At 41.0% G+C, this 19,795-nt stretch overlaps 1 protein-coding gene across 2 annotated transcripts in view; it reads right to left on the reverse strand.

Annotated features, from left to right (window-relative positions):
• The window catches only part of LOC124612719 (alpha-tocopherol transfer protein-like), a 104,979-nt gene that overhangs the window by 71,363 nt on the left and 13,821 nt on the right, over positions 1–19,795 (reverse strand). For both annotated transcript variants that reach the window (XM_047141078.1, XM_047141076.1), the window contains exon 2: positions 1,475–1,674. In XM_047141078.1, coding sequence (XP_046997034.1) covers positions 1,475–1,613 — 139 coding nt within the window. In that variant the 5' untranslated portion in view covers positions 1,614–1,674. The remainder of the gene's footprint in view (positions 1–1,474; positions 1,675–19,795) is intronic.

Genomic DNA, 19,795 nt, shown 5'->3' on the forward strand with positions numbered 1-19,795 from the left:
TCTCTTCATTTTAAACTGCACAAAATATTCCAAAAAATAACAGTATGGGCTCCGTTTCAATGATAAAAAATTCTAAGGAACTTTGTTTACATTGGATGGGTCACCATATCGAAACTGAGTGTGACGTTCTGCCATTTGCCAAAGTGCTAACAGTGCAACGATTTCGCCGGCCGGTGTGGCCGTGCGGTTAAAGGCGCTTCAGTCTGGAACCGCAAGACCGCTACGGTCGCAGGTTCGAATCCTGCCTCGGGCATGGATGTGTGTGATGTCCTTAGGTTAGTTAGGTTTAAGTAGTTCTAAGTTCTAGGGGACTTATGACCACAGATGTTGAGTCCCATAGTGCTCAGAGCCATTTGAACCATTTTTTTTTGCAACGATTTCGTTAAGTTTACCACAAGCGGTGCCACTTCAGACATAATTTGCAAGACCATCCCGGCGTTAATAGCTCCTCGCCCAAAACTTTCGCAGAGGCTCACCTGTTGGAAATGCATAATATGAATTCAGACTGTAGGGCAACTTAGTTACCAGCCGGTTTCAATCCAGGACCACGTTCACAATATTCAAATACGCATTTATGTAACCAGCTATCGTGAACAGGCACATGGACTGAAAGTGGTTGGTAAATAAGTTATATTAAAGTCAGAGTTCATGTCATGCATTTGCTACATTCCTGGACAAGATGTTTAAATAATCTATTTGATCTACGTGAATTAGTAGAGTACTCCACATGATTTTGTGTGAAATACATGAACTTCTACGCAGATGCGCAGGTCGTACCATCGAAGGCATCAGTTGTATGAAGATACAAAGTACACACACATGGGAAACTTGCTCCAGGCGGAGAATGGCAGTTTCCGAATGGAGAGGCTGGGCTGTTGTTCTCTTCCGTTCAAATGAAGAAAGCTGTACTTTTCCAGAGTGAATCTCTCTCAATTCTCGTTAGACTCTGGGGCATCTGACTTCTTGGCCGACGCTTCGTTTGGATGGACCACGTTTGGATAGACCACTTTTCTCGCCCGATGCAGCTTAGGTCAGGTTACATACTGGTAACAGCAAGCGGTGATAATTAGCTTTAACGCTAAATTTCTTTCTTCGGGATTAGGTTAATCCAAGAGTATTTGTAGGTTTAATCTAGGATTAAGATTAGGTATACAGTCAAATGCGTAATTCGTTAATATACTGTACATTAAGTGGTTAAGTATGTTAATAATGAAACTTATTAAAATCCTTAACTTTGCTGGAAGGTGGCGACCCTCTCCCGTTTCGAACATTCTGCTGTGCTGTTTGTTTGCTACAAATCTTAACGAGTGGTTCACTGAGAATTGCGAAACAGAGGTTAAACACAGGTGGTGATGTAGACTCGCAGGGCCGACCTCAGTTGTCTTCGCACTGTAGCAGCCTTCAGTTGAGATGTGACTTTGCGGAACTCCATGACAACAAAGAAATAAGGGATGAACCCAGACTTAAGCCTTACCTATGGCATCGGGCAAATGCGGCTGTGTCTTCAGCCAGCTTAGGAGAATTTCCTTGGCCTCCTTAATGCTGTTTTCGTCGGCACCGACGTTCTGACGAGCTCGGACAATTTGTTCGGCTGTGGGCGGCGTGAACTCCATGGCCAGATCTGAGAGGTCGCTGGCACTCGTAGAAGGTTGTTGGTACTGACCACCTTCAGATCTGAGGAAAAGAGCGATAAATGGAATAAAATAGCTCACTTTTAAGAGCAGAGGCTATAATTCCGTACAGAGCAACGTCACAAGTGTTTATTTGTTATTAAGCGGTCCTTTGATGGTTTATAGTATTACACAATACTACTGTACAGTATTATTGATGTTGCCCCTAGACTAGTCAATAAAACTGCCAATTACGTTGTCAATAATATTGTTCTATAATACAATGATTCGTAGCACTGGATGATATACACGCTACTACTGTGATACTTGCTTTACTTTCTTTCAGTTAGAGGAAAAAGGTGGAGGAAAAATTGGAGCGTCAAAGACCACCCAGAGAAACTTGTTGAGAGGACTGAGGTTGACAGTAAAAAAAAATCATCATTTGATATTCTACGGGAAATATATCAGCGCCGCCCGCCCCCTCGTCCACCCTCCCCCTGCCCCCCCCCCCCTCCGCCACCTCCCTCCCCCAAACTACAGATAAATTTCTGCTGTCACCCATATCCCCATCATCAAAAAACGAAATGAAACAATGACAGAAGCAGTTACATCACGGGAAGAGCAATCACCGTTTAGCTACGATACCCTGCTACTGGCAGTTCTTTCGAAGAATTCAAGTTTACAGGTGCAGTTGGAACTTATCATTTTTGAGGCATAATTATGGGAACGTGTCATGCATTAGTACGTTAATTAAACGATTATGTGGGACTAGATAAAGTGAGCGCACCGATGAACGTCTTTAAGCTTTTATTTATAAAATTCCATTAATGAAATTTTTAGAAACCTGTCTTCGTGGCCGTTCCCTACATTTTCTGAGCAACAAATTATATGAGTGTGCATTCTGGCGTAACATTCCACAATGCCAGCAATGATTTACACATTTCGATGCACTGTAATACTAATAGTCTTGCCGGCCGCTGTGGACGAGTGGTTCTAGGCGATTGAGTCTGTAGCCGCGTGACCGCTACGGTCGCACGTTCGAATCCTGCCTCGGGCATGGATGTGTGTGATGTCCTTAGGTTAGTTAGGTTTAAGTAGTTCTAAGTTCTAAGGGAGTGCGGGGTGCACTTGCCGAGGAGCGTCGCGTAAAATCGTCGATGACGGAGCCACCGATGGGGACCAGTACGCTGGCGACGGCGCGTTGAACCCAGCAGTTCGTGAGTGCCCTTGGCCTTCGGGCGAGGTCGGTGGGCGACCTGCGTTCTTTGCCCCCACCCCCACCCCCCCCCCTCCCCGTGTCAGAGGAGACGGTCTAGGGCAAGAGACGGGCTCCCACCTTTTGATCATTCGTATATTGTATAATTATTACGTACTGAAACTAAAGATTTTTTTAAAATTTCTAGGAGACTGATGACTTCAGATGTTAAGTCCCATAATGCTGAGAGCCATTTGAATCATTTGAACTAATAGTCTTTCATCTTATTTTGGACTTACTTTCCACGCAACAAGAGAAAACCTAATAACCCATCCTCCTTCGTTTTCGTCTCGCGCCCACATACGGCACAATATTTTCAGACACCACAACACATTTCCAATGTTTTTAACGTTCTCAGTATTATTGCGCAACCTCTTAATCTCTCTCAGAGACGATTAATATTATTGAACATTCGCAAAATATTCTCAATATTGTTGATCGTCTAGATGCAGCACTGAATACCGGGCGGTTGTAATTAGAGTACTCACTGAGGTCCAAAGTGGGCTGTAAGTATCGTATGGCAGCGATACTTTGTAAATATTTTGAATGTGGAATCGATTTACTCTGGGGAAAAACTTAATTTCAATTAGAGCCATTTGAACCATCAATGATAGTCATCTATATCAAGAACGAATTTTGATGAAACCTGTTTTTCAAATGTTTTGATATCAATGTCTCTATTTAGTAACACAGAAAAACACGTATTTTAGTTATGGAAAATACAATCTTGTGTTCATGTTTATCCTCTGTAAAATCATTTCCAGAAGTTATCTTTACTAAACGTTGCATTTCTCAATGATATTTATTCAAAATAAGACGCCAGTAGACGTTGTATGAATATCGAATGTTTGTAGTTTATTTCTTTTCCTTTGTTTTTGCAGTGTTATTGTTTGCTTTTTAATCAGGAATCTACTCTCAGTAGCTATACATTAGTGTGACAGTGGTTTCATAATGTAAAAATTAGAAACAGATTTGAGTACAAAAACACAAAGAAACTGACGACACACTTCGCACCTCATTTCTTCTTAAGATCCCTCACGTGCTTCACGAGAGTAGGTTTTCCGATTACATCGTTCATCTTCAATTTTATTTCTTGTTGAGAAAATACGGACTTCTTTTCTTACCATCCGCTTAAATGCTTCTGGTGAGAAGAGCGGGTTACAAACAGGTTGGATTCTCGGAATTTCGAATCTTTAACCTCAGATACAACATTACAACAGGCCGTTTCTAATACTTCTAATGGCACCTAAGGCTCTGAGAATTGGTTTAGTAGTGTTCTTACGAATAAAGCCTTTGGGAGGCTACGGCTATGTCCACGTCCATATTGTCATTTATCTAATATATTCCTGTGGTGGTGGTACCATTCAGAAAACAAGGCACATACTGAAAGCCCTTTCGTTAACAGCCGGCGGCCAGTCCTTACTTATCATCACATGGATTTTCTGTTGCCGACTGCCATTCCATTTCTGTGTTGTCGAGGAAAGAAATGATTATGGCTCACGTCCCATAGATGGTGAAATAGCTAGTGATGAGCTATATCTTCTGACTGGGCAAATCTGCTGCTTTCAAAGAAACAAAAAAAAAAAAAAAATGTTCAAAATGTGTGTGAAATCTTATGGGACTTAACTTCTAAGGTCATCAGTCTCTAAGCTTACAGACTACTTAACCTAAATTATCCTAAGGACAAACACACACACACCCATGCCTAAGGGAGGACTCTAACCTCCGCCGGGACCAGCCGTTCAAAGAAATAAAAAATGGTTCAAATGGCTCTGAGCACTATGGGACTTAACATCTATGGTCATCAGTCCCCTAGAACTTAGAACTACTTAAACCTAACTAACCTAAGGACATCACACAACACCCAGTCATCACGAGGCAGAGAAAATCCCTGACCCCGCCGGGAATCGAACCCGGGCGTGGGAAGCGAGAACGCTACCTCACGACCACGAGCTGCGGACTCAAAGAAATAGTCGTGGCATTTGTCATAAAAGCATTAGATAACCACGAGAAACCCGATCTGGATAGCAGTACAGTAATTAGTTCCCTCATTACGTCGATCAAGAGTTTACTACATACTACATTGTTACTAATAACCTTTCTTTTAACTTCAAATATCTCCGGTCCCGTGCGATGTTCGTGCTTTCGAATCTTTTATCAGCATCTCGTACCTACATCCTGTATGTCTGAGAGACTTTCAGCCACGTGGGCACAGCTCACGTAAAGTTATAAAAAAGAATTAAATGCAACTATGAGGGAATATTAATTTAAAAATACTTTTCATGCAATACGTTTCTAGAATATACGTTTTGTGACGTAAAGGATCATAATTTCTCTTTTAAAGACAAACTTCCATTACACAAACTGAAAGTTGCATGGCGCCTGTTCTCGAAATCATAATACAGACGGGGATCATTTCTTTAAGGCATTACGAGATTGTGATCCAAGTCACTTTGTCAGTTTGTAACGCACACTACTACCCTATGAGGCCACAGTGTAACATTATTTCTGTCACTATCGACAATTATCACTTGGTTCCTTAGTCCAGCAGAAGATTTGACTTAGTACCCGGCAGCTAGGAAGCATTTTATTGGTTGTTTCTAATGTATGCTGAAATAATCTTTCAGGTCGTGGTCCTGTTCACAGTACTGCCCTGCTTAAGAGGTACGTAAGTATCCAGCATGAAAGTTTTAAACAAACGGCTTCCTTTTACGGTAGCGATTGACAAAGAGTACAGGTATGTCAAAAATTTATGATACTTAAGGCGCGACAGGAAGACAATATGCTGTCTGTGGCTCCCTGAACAGAAGACAAAAACTTCTCTTACAAAAAATTCAAACAAGATTCTTTCACCTGAGAAAAGAAACATGTTCTCGACGTTTCCTAGAAAAGACTGGCACGAAACGTGCTGTTATCACTTTATTAAAAATAGCTGTGTGTGGTAGGCGAACCTCGATTCAGTAAGTTTAAATAACGTATATGATGGACATTGAGATGTAATATTTTTTTTTGTAAGACGCCTTGATGTAGTAGCGTGCCACTAATAAACACCACATTTAAGAGAAACAGACTCTAAACGGATCTAAGGGCTGTGCCGTATAAGGGTGGACACTCTTGATGAAAATAAAACTCGCTCTGCCGAACTTATTAAAATTACTTGGGTGAAATTCAAAGATGTAAGATCGTCACTGCTCACATATTTCATCCGTGAGTTTCAAACAAAATTTCAGGCTCACGAATAATTGGTTGATTTAAGGATACGATTTCATCCGTGAGTTACACACAAAATTTCAGGCTCACGACATTGGTTGATTTAAGGATACGACGAAAATATTAGGCAGCAATAAACAACAGCTTCAACGACGCTCGTAGAAGTGTACTTGACAGACAGGATACACCAAGACCTTCCGTTTGCAACGGAAGGCCGGGATTTCAAAGTAATAAAATTCTTTACAGACCAAAGATTAACATTTCCAGTAACTCGTCTTTAGCCTAGGAGGAAGTTAATTACGTGTGCTTTAGATCATTTGAACGATTCTTTTATCGAAATAATGTGGAACGAGTCAGTGTCAGTTTACAGGATAATTATACATGATTAGTATTAACATTAATGAACCAGTTCTTAGTCATACTCGTGAACTACGGTAAAAATACTTTTTCGCAGGCTACCAGTTCTTCTTTTGTTTATTTTCTACTCGCATCAATTTTTAAATAGACATTCATCAATAGAATTCAAGTTGTAGGAGTATAAATGATTTTAAAATTTTTAAAACTTGTCTTGCTGAGTGTCAGACATTTTATGATACTAGGCATAAGATCAAAAATTTCTGTTGCTGCGTATTGAGTTCCTGGTTTCAGTTCCGGATCAAAGGTCTTCCTCCCTCAGGTGTTGTAGGTTTATACATCACTGTTCAACTTTTGAGGTATTACTCATGATGACTATCATCACCTAAAGTATGCATTGTGACGGCGCAGTTAAATTGCCGATCCCCTTAACAGGTAGCTACATGATATCCGTGACGACCATACGTATTTCTTCACTGTTGTGCAATCAATATTTTCTTTCTAAGTTGCGAGTTACCCCAGGAAATTATTCATTGAAACATTACCTAGTAGAAATACGCAAAGTATCTCAGAAGGTTAAGTCGTTTGTTTCCAAACCTCAATTAAACAAAGACCGAAGGTAACTGAATTCAACTGTTTGAGCTGGTGAGGGATTTACTTCTTCCATTCCCGGTTTTCATCGATAAGTACGTCTCTACCACTAACCAAGAACTATATAAAAAAAGAATAACAAAGTACACAAGACGAAGTCTTAGAGAGAAAGGGCATACAGTTTCGAGATAAAATGTGAAGTAAATAGGTCCTCTCTTTTTTCAAAGAAGTCGTCACTGTTTCTACCTTATTCTCTGTGGGGAAGGCACGGAAAATCGAACTGTGGAGAGTATGAAACCAAATTTACTCAAATACGAGTCCCGTTACACTGTTTAGTCGGACTTTGTAGCACGTAATTTAGTTGTACGTGATAGGATGCTGAGCGTTGATTACGGTGGTTCTAAACATGTTTTAGCCACACTTCAGAACAATGGAAATGCTCATGCTGAGCTGGGAATTACGCATCTCTGTTATTCGTAGTGGTAAGGGTGGTTCTGTGAACGTTGCGGAGATGGTCCTGTTCATAAATCCAAGCCCATACAAGACTGGTTTGAGAAAGGGGAATATTATAATCATGATCACTGTCGTCGTCGTCATTGTCATCGTCGTCGTCGTCGTCATCGTCATCGGTTCTTACAAACTGGGTAAGTGGGATTATAGAGGCATCAAGTGCCCTTATTCTACTTGGTTTGTCCCATAAGATTATTGCAACTCTGACTGTCTCACAAGACCATCCACGTCGATTACATTTAAAGTCGGTTGGTTGCGGCAGTATAGAACAAAACATTCTATCGATCCCGGAGCAACTGGTGCAGAGGCCAGGATGTGGGCAACTTCCTAGAATTTTTTTTAGTTTTCTGACTGGTCTGATGCGGCCCGCCACGAATTCCCCTCCTGTGCCAACATCTTGATCTCGGAGTAGCACTTACAAACTACGTCCTCAATTACTTCCCGGATGTACTCCAATCTCTCTGTCTTCGGCTACAGTTTTTCCATCTAGTTCCTGTAGTACCATGGAAGTCATTCCCTGACGTCTTAACAGAGGTCTTATCACCCTGTACTTTCTCCTGGTCAATGTTTCGCACATATTCCTATTCTCACAGACTTTGCGCAGAACCTCCTCATTCCTCATCTTATCACTCCTCCTAATTTTCAACATTCGTCTGCAGCATCACATCTCAAATGTTATGGTTTTCCCACAGTCCATGTTCCAGTACCATACAATGCTGTGCTCCAAACGTACATTCCCATAAATTTCTCCATCGAATTAAGGCCTATGATTCACACTAGTGGACATCTCTTGGCCATGAATGCCGTTTTTGCCAGTGTTACTCTGTTTTTTATATCCTCCTTGCTCCGTCCGTCATTTGTTATTTTGCTGCCTAGGCAGCAGAATTCATTAACTTCATCTACCTCGTGATCGTCAATCCTGATATTTTCTCACTATTCTGGTTTCTGCCTCTTCTCATTACTTTCGTCTTACTCTCAATCCGTATTCTGTACTCATTAGACTGTTTATTCCATTCTGCATATCGTGTAGTTCCTCTTCGCTTTTACTCAGGGTGGCAATGTCATCAGCGAATCGTATCACTGATATCATTTCACCCTGAATTTTAATTCCTCTCCTGAAACTTTCTTTTAGTTCCATCATTGTTAAATCGATGTACAGATTGAACGGTAGGGGCGAAAGAATACGTTCTTATCTTACACCCTTTTTAATCCAAGCATTTGCTTCTTCGTTTGCACTCTTATTACTCCTTCTTGGCTCTTTTACATGTTTTATGTTTCCGTTCTCTGCCTAGAGCTTACCCATATTTCTCTCAGAATTTCGAACATCTTGGACCGCTTAACATTGTCGAACGCTTTCTTGAGATCGACAAATCCTATAAACGTGTCTTGATTTTTCTTTAATCTCGCTTCCATTAGCAACCTGAACGTCAGAATTGCCACTCTGTTACCTTTATCTTTCTTAAAGTGAAACTGATCGTGATCTAACACATACTCAGTTTTCTTTTCCATTCTTGTATATATTATTCTTGTCAGCAATTTGGATGCATGAGCTGTTAAACAGCTTGTGCGACAATTTACGAACCTGTCCACACTTGCATTCTTCCGAATTGTGTGGTCAAAAGTCAGATGGTATATCGCCAGATTCATACAGGCTACACACTAACGGGAATTTTGTTTGCCACGTCCCCAAATGATTTTAGAAATTCACATACAGTATTATCTATACCGTCCGCCTTATTTGTTCTTAAGTCTCCCAAATCTCTTTCAAATTCTGATTCTAATACTGTGTCTCCTATCTCTTCTAAATCAACTCCTGCTTCTTTTTTTATCACATCAGACAAATCTTCCGCCTCGTGGAGGTCTTCAATGTACTCTTTCCACCTATCCGCTCTATCCTCTGCATTTAACAGTGGAATACCACTTGCTTTTAATTTCACCGAAGCCTGTTTTGACTTTTCTATATGGTTAATCTTCCTTCCGATCTTCCGATAATCATTTCTTTTTAGATTTCTTCACATTTTTCAGGCAGCCATTTCGTCATGAGTTACTCACGCTTCCAGTTTATTTCATTCCAACTGACTTGTATTTCTATGTTCCTGCATTTCTCTGAACGTTTTTGTGCTTCGTTCTTTCTTCGATCAACTGAAGTGTTTCTTCTGTTACCCCTTTTTTTTGGTCGCTGTTAACTTCTGTGCACCCATGGTTTTCTTTCCAACTTCTGTGATTGCCCTTTTAAGGTATGTTCGTTTTTCTTCAACTGCCTATTGAGCTGTTTAGTATCGCAATATCTATAGTTTCAGAGAACATCAAGCGGATCTCTTCATCGTTTACTTCTTCCGTATCTCTCCTTTGAATATTGATTCTTCCTGACTAGTCTCAAATTTCTACCTCCTCTTCATCGCCACTATATAGTGATCTGAGTCTCTATCTGCTCCTGTGTACGATTTACAATCCAGTATGTGATTTCGGAATCTTTGCGTGATTATGCTGTAACCCAACTGAAATTTTCCCGTATCTCGGGCCCTTTTCAAAGTGTACCTGCTTCTCTGGTGATTCTTGAACAGAATATTCGCTGTTACTAACTGAAATTTATCACAGAACTGAAGTAGTCTTTCTCCTCTCTCATTCCCACTACCAAGCCCACAGTGTCCTGTAACTGTTTCTTCAGTTACTTTCCACACAACCGCATTCCTGTTGCCCTTGACTATTAGATTTTCATCTCCGATTACGTACTGAACTACCCGTTCATTATCACATATACATTATCTCTCCATCTTCAGCTTGCGACTTCGGCGTGTATACCTGAACTATCGTCGTCGGTGCTGGTTTTCTGACGATTGTGATGATACCAACTCCGTCGCAGTAACACACTCTTAGCGCTACCTTTCTATTCAGAACGATTACTACGCCCGTTACGCCGCTGCACAGTTGATGTGCCATACACTCATCTGGGCAGAAATTCTTGTCTTCTTTCAATTTCTCTTCAGTGATCTTCACTATATCTAGACTGAGCCTTTACATTTCACTTCTCAGATTTTATACTTCGTTACCACGTTCAATTTTGTGGTAGAACGTTATCCTTTTCTTTAGTTATTCGATCTTTTTCTCACACACTTACCGCTCCTCGGATATCCGGACGGGTGCCTAGTCCGGAATCTTTTGCCAAAGAAGACAGCATCATGACATTTTTTCACTTAGAAACCACATGTCGTGTGTGTACACATTATGTGTTTGTAATGCAGTGGTTTCCATTGCCTTCTGCATCATCGCCTTCTGCATCATCATAACGTTGATCGTTGCCGATTATTCCACGTTTAGGAACAGTTTCCGACCCCAAGGGCAAGAAGTGCCCTGAACCTCTGTTGACTCCTCCGCCCTCTTCGGCAAAGCCGTTGCCAGAACGAGGGTGACTTCTTATGCCGGAAGTCTTCGGAAGGCAATGCTGATTTTTATTCATTTTTTTAGCGGTGGCTAGATTCGAGATCGGGACCGAGGACGTTTTTATTACTAATCAAACATGCTATCCTCGGACCACGGCATTTCCTGGAAATACCAAGTCATTAAAAGTGGTATAGCGTATTTCTCCAACCTACTCCGTAGCTTTAAAAGACGATGCAACGTATTGAGGATTGGTTGGTAGCGGGATGGAGGCTGTACCTGTTTATCAGGGACTCGATGCTACGATGGTCTTTTCTTTCGTCTTATAGCCCGTTGGGTCTTGCGAACACATCAGTACCATTGCTACATTCCTATCATAGTGTCCAGTCAGGGTGTCCACATTATCGGGACTATATTCACCGAAATTACTCAAGAGACCGCCACGGTTACACCCTGTGAAGTAACAACTTCCAGAAAACATTGCTACCCTCAAATTAATCGACTGCCATGTGATATGAAAATGTAGAACATTTGTTATGTTGCTTTCAATTAACTACTTTGCTCTGACATGATACCTCAACCTATATACTCTATTATCACTCGTGCTGTACTAAATTCTTGAAGCACTTCACAACTGTATTTCCCCTTAACTAATGTATGCCGAAATGTGTTATTACGTCGAAAGCCTCACTAAATTCTCAATCCAATCGTATAGGCCTACTTTTGTTAATATTTCTGCTGAACAACCAGTTTATTAAAAAAGAAACCGTAAGCTCATCTGTCATGTTTGTCTTCTTTCTCATGGAAGATCTCCTAATGCTGCCAAGTTATGTGGGTACATGTGTGTTACTCGTCAGTTGCTTGTCCGCTATTATACAGAAGGAGTTACTGTTATTATATCGCTTAGAACACTACCTCTGGGCACCGATCCCAAAATTTATCAGCTTCAGTGGTTTCAAAAGCCTTTTGTTACGTATGTCTACGTATGTTGCACATTATTAGCTCAAACTTCAATGCTAAAGCATTGTTTTCTTGAAAGGTCAAGTGCTTTCTAATTTATCGAATCACGACCGTGATAATCTCCGACAGAGTTTCAATTCGTTGTGGAAACATGAATACCAAGACGACGCCGAAATAAAATAATCTGTTGAATAGTGGCAGTTTAGCACTCTCACAGTTTACACTAGAACATAGGCCACGTACAGAGTTTTATTCACTACAACGCGACGCAACATACTGTCAGCCGGACATAAGAAACTCTATGGCAAAAGCGTTACGACGTTCATTTGCAGTATGCATTAGTGGAGGGTCACATTAAGATACGATTTGTGTATCGAACATCTTGTAAAGAATTGTTTATTCACTTCAGAAAATTCGTACTTCGGTCTATTCAGTAAGTTCGCCTTCTGGAATCAAATATCACAGAAATATAACTATGCTATTATGTTTTGAATTACCAAAAAAGTGCTCCTCTCTGTTCTTTGGGGTAAGGACGAACGAGCTGTCAGTGTACTAACGCAGTACGCCCAGTCCGTTTGCAGTGCAACTGCACCAAAACTCTTAAGCTACATTAAGTTATATTTTGAACCACGGTGTTTTTTTTACTGTTTATTTGCACAGAGATAAAGTATCCATAATATCAAGTAGCTCCGTCGGTTCGCAACTGCACCGAGGTACTGAGTCTCAGTTTTTCTCAAAAAATTACCGAATTCCTTTTATATGAAGCTTCTGCCGAGTGGAATTCCTTTGTTGGCAGTTACTACACAGAATACAACAATAAAATTCTCTAACTGCTCTCATGATATTGCAAAATTACTAAAATATGCTACAAATTTACTTTAAAATACACTGAGGTGACAAAGGTTATCGGATACCACCCAATATCGTATTGGACCTTTCTTTGCCCGGAGTAACGCGGCAACCCACCAAGTCGTTGACAGTCCCCTGCAGAAATAGTGAGCCGCGCTGGGTTTACAGCTGTCCAAAATCGCGGAAGAGATCCTGGTGCAGGATTTTGTGCACAAACTGGTATCTAGATTATGTCCTAAGTCGGTTGATCTGGGTGGCCAGATCGTTCACTTAAATTATCCAGAAGGCTCTTCAGACCAATAGCGAACAATCTTAACCCGATGACATGGTGCACTGTCATCCAAAAAAATCCCATCGTTGTTTGGGAATATGAAGTAAGTGAATGGATAGAAAGGTCTCCAAGTAGCCGAACATAGCCATTTCCAGTCAATTATCGGTTCACCTTGACCAGAGGACTCAGTCCTTGTAAACACAGTCCACACTATTATGGAGCCGTCACCAGCTTGCACAGTTGACAACTTGCGGTCCACGGCTTCGTGAGGGGCTGCGCCCCACTCGAAACCTACCCTCAGTTCTTACTGACAGAGATCTGGACTTATGTGACCTGATCACGGCTTTCCAGTCGTCTACGATCCAACCGATATGACCACGAGCACAGACGAGGCACTGAAGGCGATGTCCTACTGTTAGCAAATGCACTCGCGTCGGTTGTCTGATACCGTAACCGGCCGAAGTGGCCGAGCGGTTCTAGGCGCTACAGTCTGGAACCGCGCGACAGCTACGGTTGCAGGTTCTAATCCTGCCTCGGGCATGGATGTCTGTGATGTCCTTAGATTAGTTACGTTAAAGTAGTTCTAAGTTCTAGGTGACTGATGACCACAGCAGTTAAGTCCCATAGTGCTCAGAGCCAATTGAACCATTTTTATGATGTCGTAGCTCATTAATTTCAACTTTCGCCGCACCGTCCTAATAGACACGTTCGTCGTACGTCCCACTTTGATTTCTGAAATTATTTCACGCAGTGCTGCTTGTCTATTAGCACTGACAACTCTATGCAAACGCCGCTGCTCTCTGTCGTTAAGTGAAGGCCGTCGGCCACTGCGTGATCTGTGGTGAGAGGTAATGCCTCAGATTTGGTATTCTCTGCATCTCTTATACACTGTGAATCTCGGAATACTGAATTCCCTAACGAGTTCCGAAGTGGAACGCACGATGCGACCAGCTCCAACTAGTATTTCGCGTTCAAAGTCTTAATTTTCGTCATGCGGCCGTAATCACATCGGAAACCTTTTCAGATGAATTACCTCTATGCAAATGACGGCACTGCCAGTACTCTGGCCTTTTAAGCATTGTGTAGGTGGTACTACCGCGATCTGTATACGCGCCCTTCGCTATCCCATGACTTTTGTCACCTTCGTATAATATCCCACTTAAGTCATATTTAAATTAGTTTTGTAGAGGGAACTGTTCTTAAATCACGTACGAATACAAAAATAGGAGTGCGGGTAAGCTACTACAAACAGCATAGTGAACGCATTATTGTGTCCAAGATAGACACGAAGCCCATGCCTACTACAGTAGTACAAGTTTATATGCCAACTAGCTCTGCAGATGACGAAGAAATTGATGAAATGTATGACGAGATAAAAGAAATTATTTAGGTAGTGAACGGAGACGAAAATTTAATAGTCATGGGTGACTGGAATTCGATAGTAGGAAAAGGGAGAGAAGGAAACATAGTGGGTGAATATGGATTGGGGATAAGAAATGAAAGAGAAAGCCACCTGGTAGAATTTTGCACTGAGCGTAACTTAGTCATAACTAACACTTGGTTCAAGAATCGAAAAAAAGGTTCTATGTAGACTGGCAATGGCAAGGAAAGCGTTTTTGAAGAGAAATTTGTTAACATCGAGTGTAGATTTAAGTGTCAGGAAGTCGTTTCTGAAAGTAGTTGTATGGAGTGTAGCCATGGAAGTGAAACGTGGACGATAAATAGTTTGGACAAGAAGAGAGTAGAAGCTTTCGAAATGTGGTGCTACAGAAGAATGGGTAGATCACGTAACTAATGATGAGGTATTGAATAGAATTGGGGAGAAGACGAGTTTGTGGCACAACTTGACAAGAAGAAGGGATCGGTTGGTAGGACATGTTCTGAGGCATCAAGGGATCACCAATTTAGTATTTGAGGGCAGCGTTGGGGGCAAAAATCGTAGAGCGAGACGAAGAGATAAATACACTAAGCAGATTCAGAAGGATGTAAGTTGCAGTAGGTACTGGGAGATGAGGAAGCTTGCACAGGGTAGAGTAGCTTGGAGAGCTGCATGAAACCAGTCTCAGGACTGAAGACCACAACAACATCATTTTGCTTCGAAAACCGAATAATGGCAACAAGTGACGAAACTTAAGCAGAATTTCGTTCTAGTTCAGTATACTGATGCTTAACCTACACCTACGTAACTATATAAGTTGATAATCTAGCTGCTACAAAATAAAGCAAAACTTCGAATTATCACAATTATTTAATAAATTAGCCCGCAACAACGGCGTCTTTTAAAAGTTTTTACTACCTGCATATGTGTTCGCTATCTTACACCAAATGTTCAATTCAAATTAGGTACACAGGCCGCCCGTAACTGAAAGCTCCGGGGATGAAATTGTTTGGGACGGGACGTAATTTTCACGCATGGGAAACAAATGAGCTGTACTTAGCAGTATCGAGGACGGGAAGTCAACATTTACGCTGCTGCAACTGCACAGCTTTAAAAATGTAGAATACTGGTTTTGCAGTTTTGTAACAAAAATACAACTGATATCACTGAATGTATTCCACACCATCGCTACTAAAGAAAAACTCTCATTTTATTTTTCATTCTCGATTCCTACTGTTGGTATCATAACGAAATTCGACTTCTTACATAAATCATCAACAGGTGGTGTTCAAATCACCACATACTCGTAATAACCTGTCTAATTATAAGCTCTGCTTTGACGAGTTACTATGTAACAGATTCAAATACCATCTGAAGACTTTATAGGGCATTCTTGGTATTCTAATATCATCTGATAATGACTCTGTAAAAAGTTGAATCCCGTTATGAAGCCAACTGTCTGGACTGAGGATGAATAATGAAATGAATTGTCTTCACTAGCGTTGTGATAGGACACTTCTTGTGATGTAACTTTATTGTATTAACAAAACAAATGTTTTATTTACAAGACGGTCACTGTCTTCCCCGTTGGCGGTTTTCCTAGCCTGTGCTAGTGAAGACATACCGAAAATTGCAAGAATCACAGCCATTAAGTGATTAAGGCCTTGCGTTAATCCTGCGCGTTCCAAATATCGAGATAGTGACGTGACGTTAAGTAATGACGACTGAGGAGCAAGGTAAATATTCATACTGCACTCTTCTGCCAGGTAAATCCTGCCCCGGTGTCTGGCGCCTTTCGTTCTGGATCTCCTATCTGGTTTCTACTTTCACGTGGGCGCCGGTGTTCATGAATCACCCGACCACGTGGCTACTATTTCCTGGCTCTCTTTAAGGATGAAGGACACACTCCGTGTTATTTTCAACTCACAGCCCACCGACCTAATGCACTATAAAAACTTTCTCTCGGCCCCTGATTTTGAGACTACAAGTGCCTGCGCAACTTCCACCTTTGTAATGGTTCAAAATGGCTCTGAGCACTGTGGGACTCAACTGCTGTGGTTATAAGTCCCCTAGAACTTAGAACTACTTAAACCTAACTAACCTAAGGACAGCACACAACACCCAGCCATCACGAGGCAGAGAAAATCCCTGACCCCGCAGGGAATCGAACCCGGGAACCCGGGCGTGGGAAGCGAGAACGCTACCGCACGACCACGAGATGCGGGCCACCTTTGTAATGCTCACGTGCTTGTCTGTCTCCAGTTTCGAGAGTGTGAAATTGTAGAAATATGTAATTGCACTATCACATAGTAAACTTGTAGCGCAGTGACACTGTCAAGCACAAGTAGAGAGCGTCTGCCAAGACCAGTCCTCATCACAAAGTAAGTGAGAGTAAGAAAATATTAATCCTTTAATTCTGTTCACAGATTTTTAATAATGATATCAGAAAACACACGTCACTAATATTTTAATAGAGTGCCCGTTCTAAATTAATTTTTGATTCCAGGCATGCGTAGTTGAACATGATACCAATATCAGAGCTGTGAACTGTTCGACTACCAGTCACTGACGAGTAGTGTAATTGTCACGAGATGATATTTCTCTCTGGCCCTGCAAGAATGTAGACGCATACTGCCACAACTTCAGCAATTTTCTTTTACTTCCTGATCCTCCTCTTTTTCACTTTCTGTAGTAGACCATCCGTTGCCGTTTACGGTTCTCATTTCTTCTCTATTCGCCGGGTCCTCTTTTTCCCTTTTGGTTTAATTTCCTTTCTCTGACGTGCTAGTATCTCTGCATCCGTTCTTTGTAATTGTCGATTCTATTTATTTTTTTCAACCAGATTTTCTTTCAATTTCAGATTTCGCAAATTCTTTTAGTATTTTCATTTAGTATTCCATCTATTCTCGTACACCTCTTTGCCGCTCTAAGAAATCTCATGTCAGTTCCTCGTATTTGTTTTTCTTGGTTTTTATTCAATACCTACGATTTACTTCTGTAAAATAAGGTAGACAATGCAACTGTTTTACATAACTTCGGGTTTGTTTCTTTTCATGTTTTACAGTTTAAAGTTCTATTAAATGTTCCACACATGCTTCCAGAACTATTTAGCTATTGTATTTTCTTCGTATTCATACGATATTTTACATCCGTGATACTTAAAATATTTTACCTGTTCATTTGTTTATTCGTTAACTGCTATCTTCGTTCTCACTGAATGTTTTCCACAATATGCCACTGACTTCGATTGACTGAAAAGTACTTTCATCTTTTATACTATACATACTTCATTTAGTTCATAAATCTCTTTTTTGTATATAATCATCTCTTGAAAACAAATCACTGTTTTATCGGTAGCATATTTGAGTGATTTTAGAAAGATCGAACTGTTAGTTGTAACTCAGTGTTTATCTTATAATTCCCCCTGCGAACACCATGGTCCGTGTAAATATCGAACAGCTTAGGGTGTAAACTAAAGCCTTCTCACACGCATTTATTTATTTACGAAGTTTGCGAGAAAAGTAATGTGACTTATTTTCATCTATCAGAGTTATAATTTTTTTCAAACAATAATACTGTCCCCTTCAGCAGCTATACACCTCCTGAATCGTTGTTCCTAGTGTTGGCAGAAGCGCTGGAAGGCTTCAACTGGTAGGGCCTTTAACATGGCGGTTGCATCAATTTTCTCCTTTAGAGATTTTTCAAGTTCGGGAAAAGACGAGAGTCACAAGGGCTCACATCAGATGAACAAGACTACTGTGGAACAGATGGAACGCCTTTAGAGATCAAAATTTCTGTGATGGGTGTGGCCGTGTGACATGGGACGTTGTCATGATGCAGCACTGACTTGACTGCAATGTGCGATCTCACTCGATTCATCCGTTTCCTAAGCCTTTGTAGCATTCTTTGTAAAACACCTGGGTGACTGTGTCCTGTAGCGATTTGATCATTAGAGCTGTTTTGGTCGAGGAAATGTCTCAGAACGCCACTCGTTTTTGATTTGTCTAACGATCGTACTCAAAAGTCCAGGGTTCATCACATGTGATCTCATGACTGAACCATTCGTTGTCAATAGCAGTCCTCTCAAGTAGATCAACGCACACATTTCTTCGATTGTCCTCCTGCTCAGTTGTGAGGTTTCTTTGGCACTACTTTGGCACAAAAAGTCGCATGTGCAAATCTTCGATCAATATTTCATGTACGGTGAATAGGTCAGCCGTCATCCTTATTGCTAGACGTCGATCTGATCTTAGAGGATGTTCACGTTCGACGTTTTCGTCGGTTGTTTAAGATGAAGGTCTCCATGAGAGTGTTTCAACTTCAACGTGTTCACGGCCGTCCGAAAATGATTTGTGCCAGGTAAAACTTGCGCTCTTGACAAGGAATGGCCCCCATAGGCCCGTTTCAACTTTTCGGAGATCACACTCGTGAATTCCTCGAGTTTAATACAAAACTCGATTGCCAGACAACTACACTGACGGCGCTTTCAAAAAATCACGTGATGGCTGAACGCAGCTGAAGTACGTATGTTAATGGATGAACACTACTCTCTATGCTAGAATAATAACACATTGTCGCCAGATCGCTCGCAGTGTTGTCAGCCTCATTATCTTTCTCACGCACTTCGTACAGTAGTTATGGATAGAGGGTGGTCGGAAACAGACTGATAAGCTTGTAAGGGTATCGCAGTAAAGGTTGTGCTGAATAATAATGGTTTAGAAAAAATTTTGGTACGTTACGCCGTTTTCGAGATATTTAGCATTGAAGTTAGTCAGTCAGTGCTTCGTGCACGTAAATTCAAGCAGCCTTCCTTAGATGAGATTCAACAGGTTCTGAAAAGTTTGAAAAACTGCAAGAGTTGTTGCCCGGACGGAAAAAACGCAGAACTTATTACGCACCGAGGGACGCCGTGCGAACTGTCACATTCGTTCAATGAATTCTAGCAAAGATATAAAATCCTTCATGATTAAAAAACCGCCTGGTAATTTCTGATTTTCATAAGGCCAAAGAAATGCACGTTCCAATTACAGAGTCTCTCTAATATAGTTTATAAAGTTTTACTCAAAAATAATGAACAGTCCGTTGAAAGTAATAACAGATGCATGTTTGTGAGATGAGCAGAGTGGGTTTAAGGAATGTGCTGTGATTTAGGAAAACGACGAGAGGTCAGGTTTGAAACTACTGTTGCTGTTACTGATTTCGAGAAGCATTTGACTCAATGTTTGTATATACACCATCGACAGTAATGGAAAAGCGAGAATACGCCAAGCATGTTATACAGATAATGAAAACCATATGTAATAACACCAAAATACAGTCACATCAGTAACACATAATATAATAATGAATCAATGTTTCAGCCAGGGCAGTATCATGTCACCGACCGTTATAACATTCGCAGTATATCTCTTAAGAAACTGAAGAATGAC

The sequence above is a fragment of the Schistocerca americana genome, chromosome 4 (genome assembly GCF_021461395.2).
Source record: "Schistocerca americana isolate TAMUIC-IGC-003095 chromosome 4, iqSchAmer2.1, whole genome shotgun sequence".
Classification (NCBI taxonomy): Eukaryota; Metazoa; Arthropoda; class Insecta; order Orthoptera; family Acrididae; genus Schistocerca; species Schistocerca americana.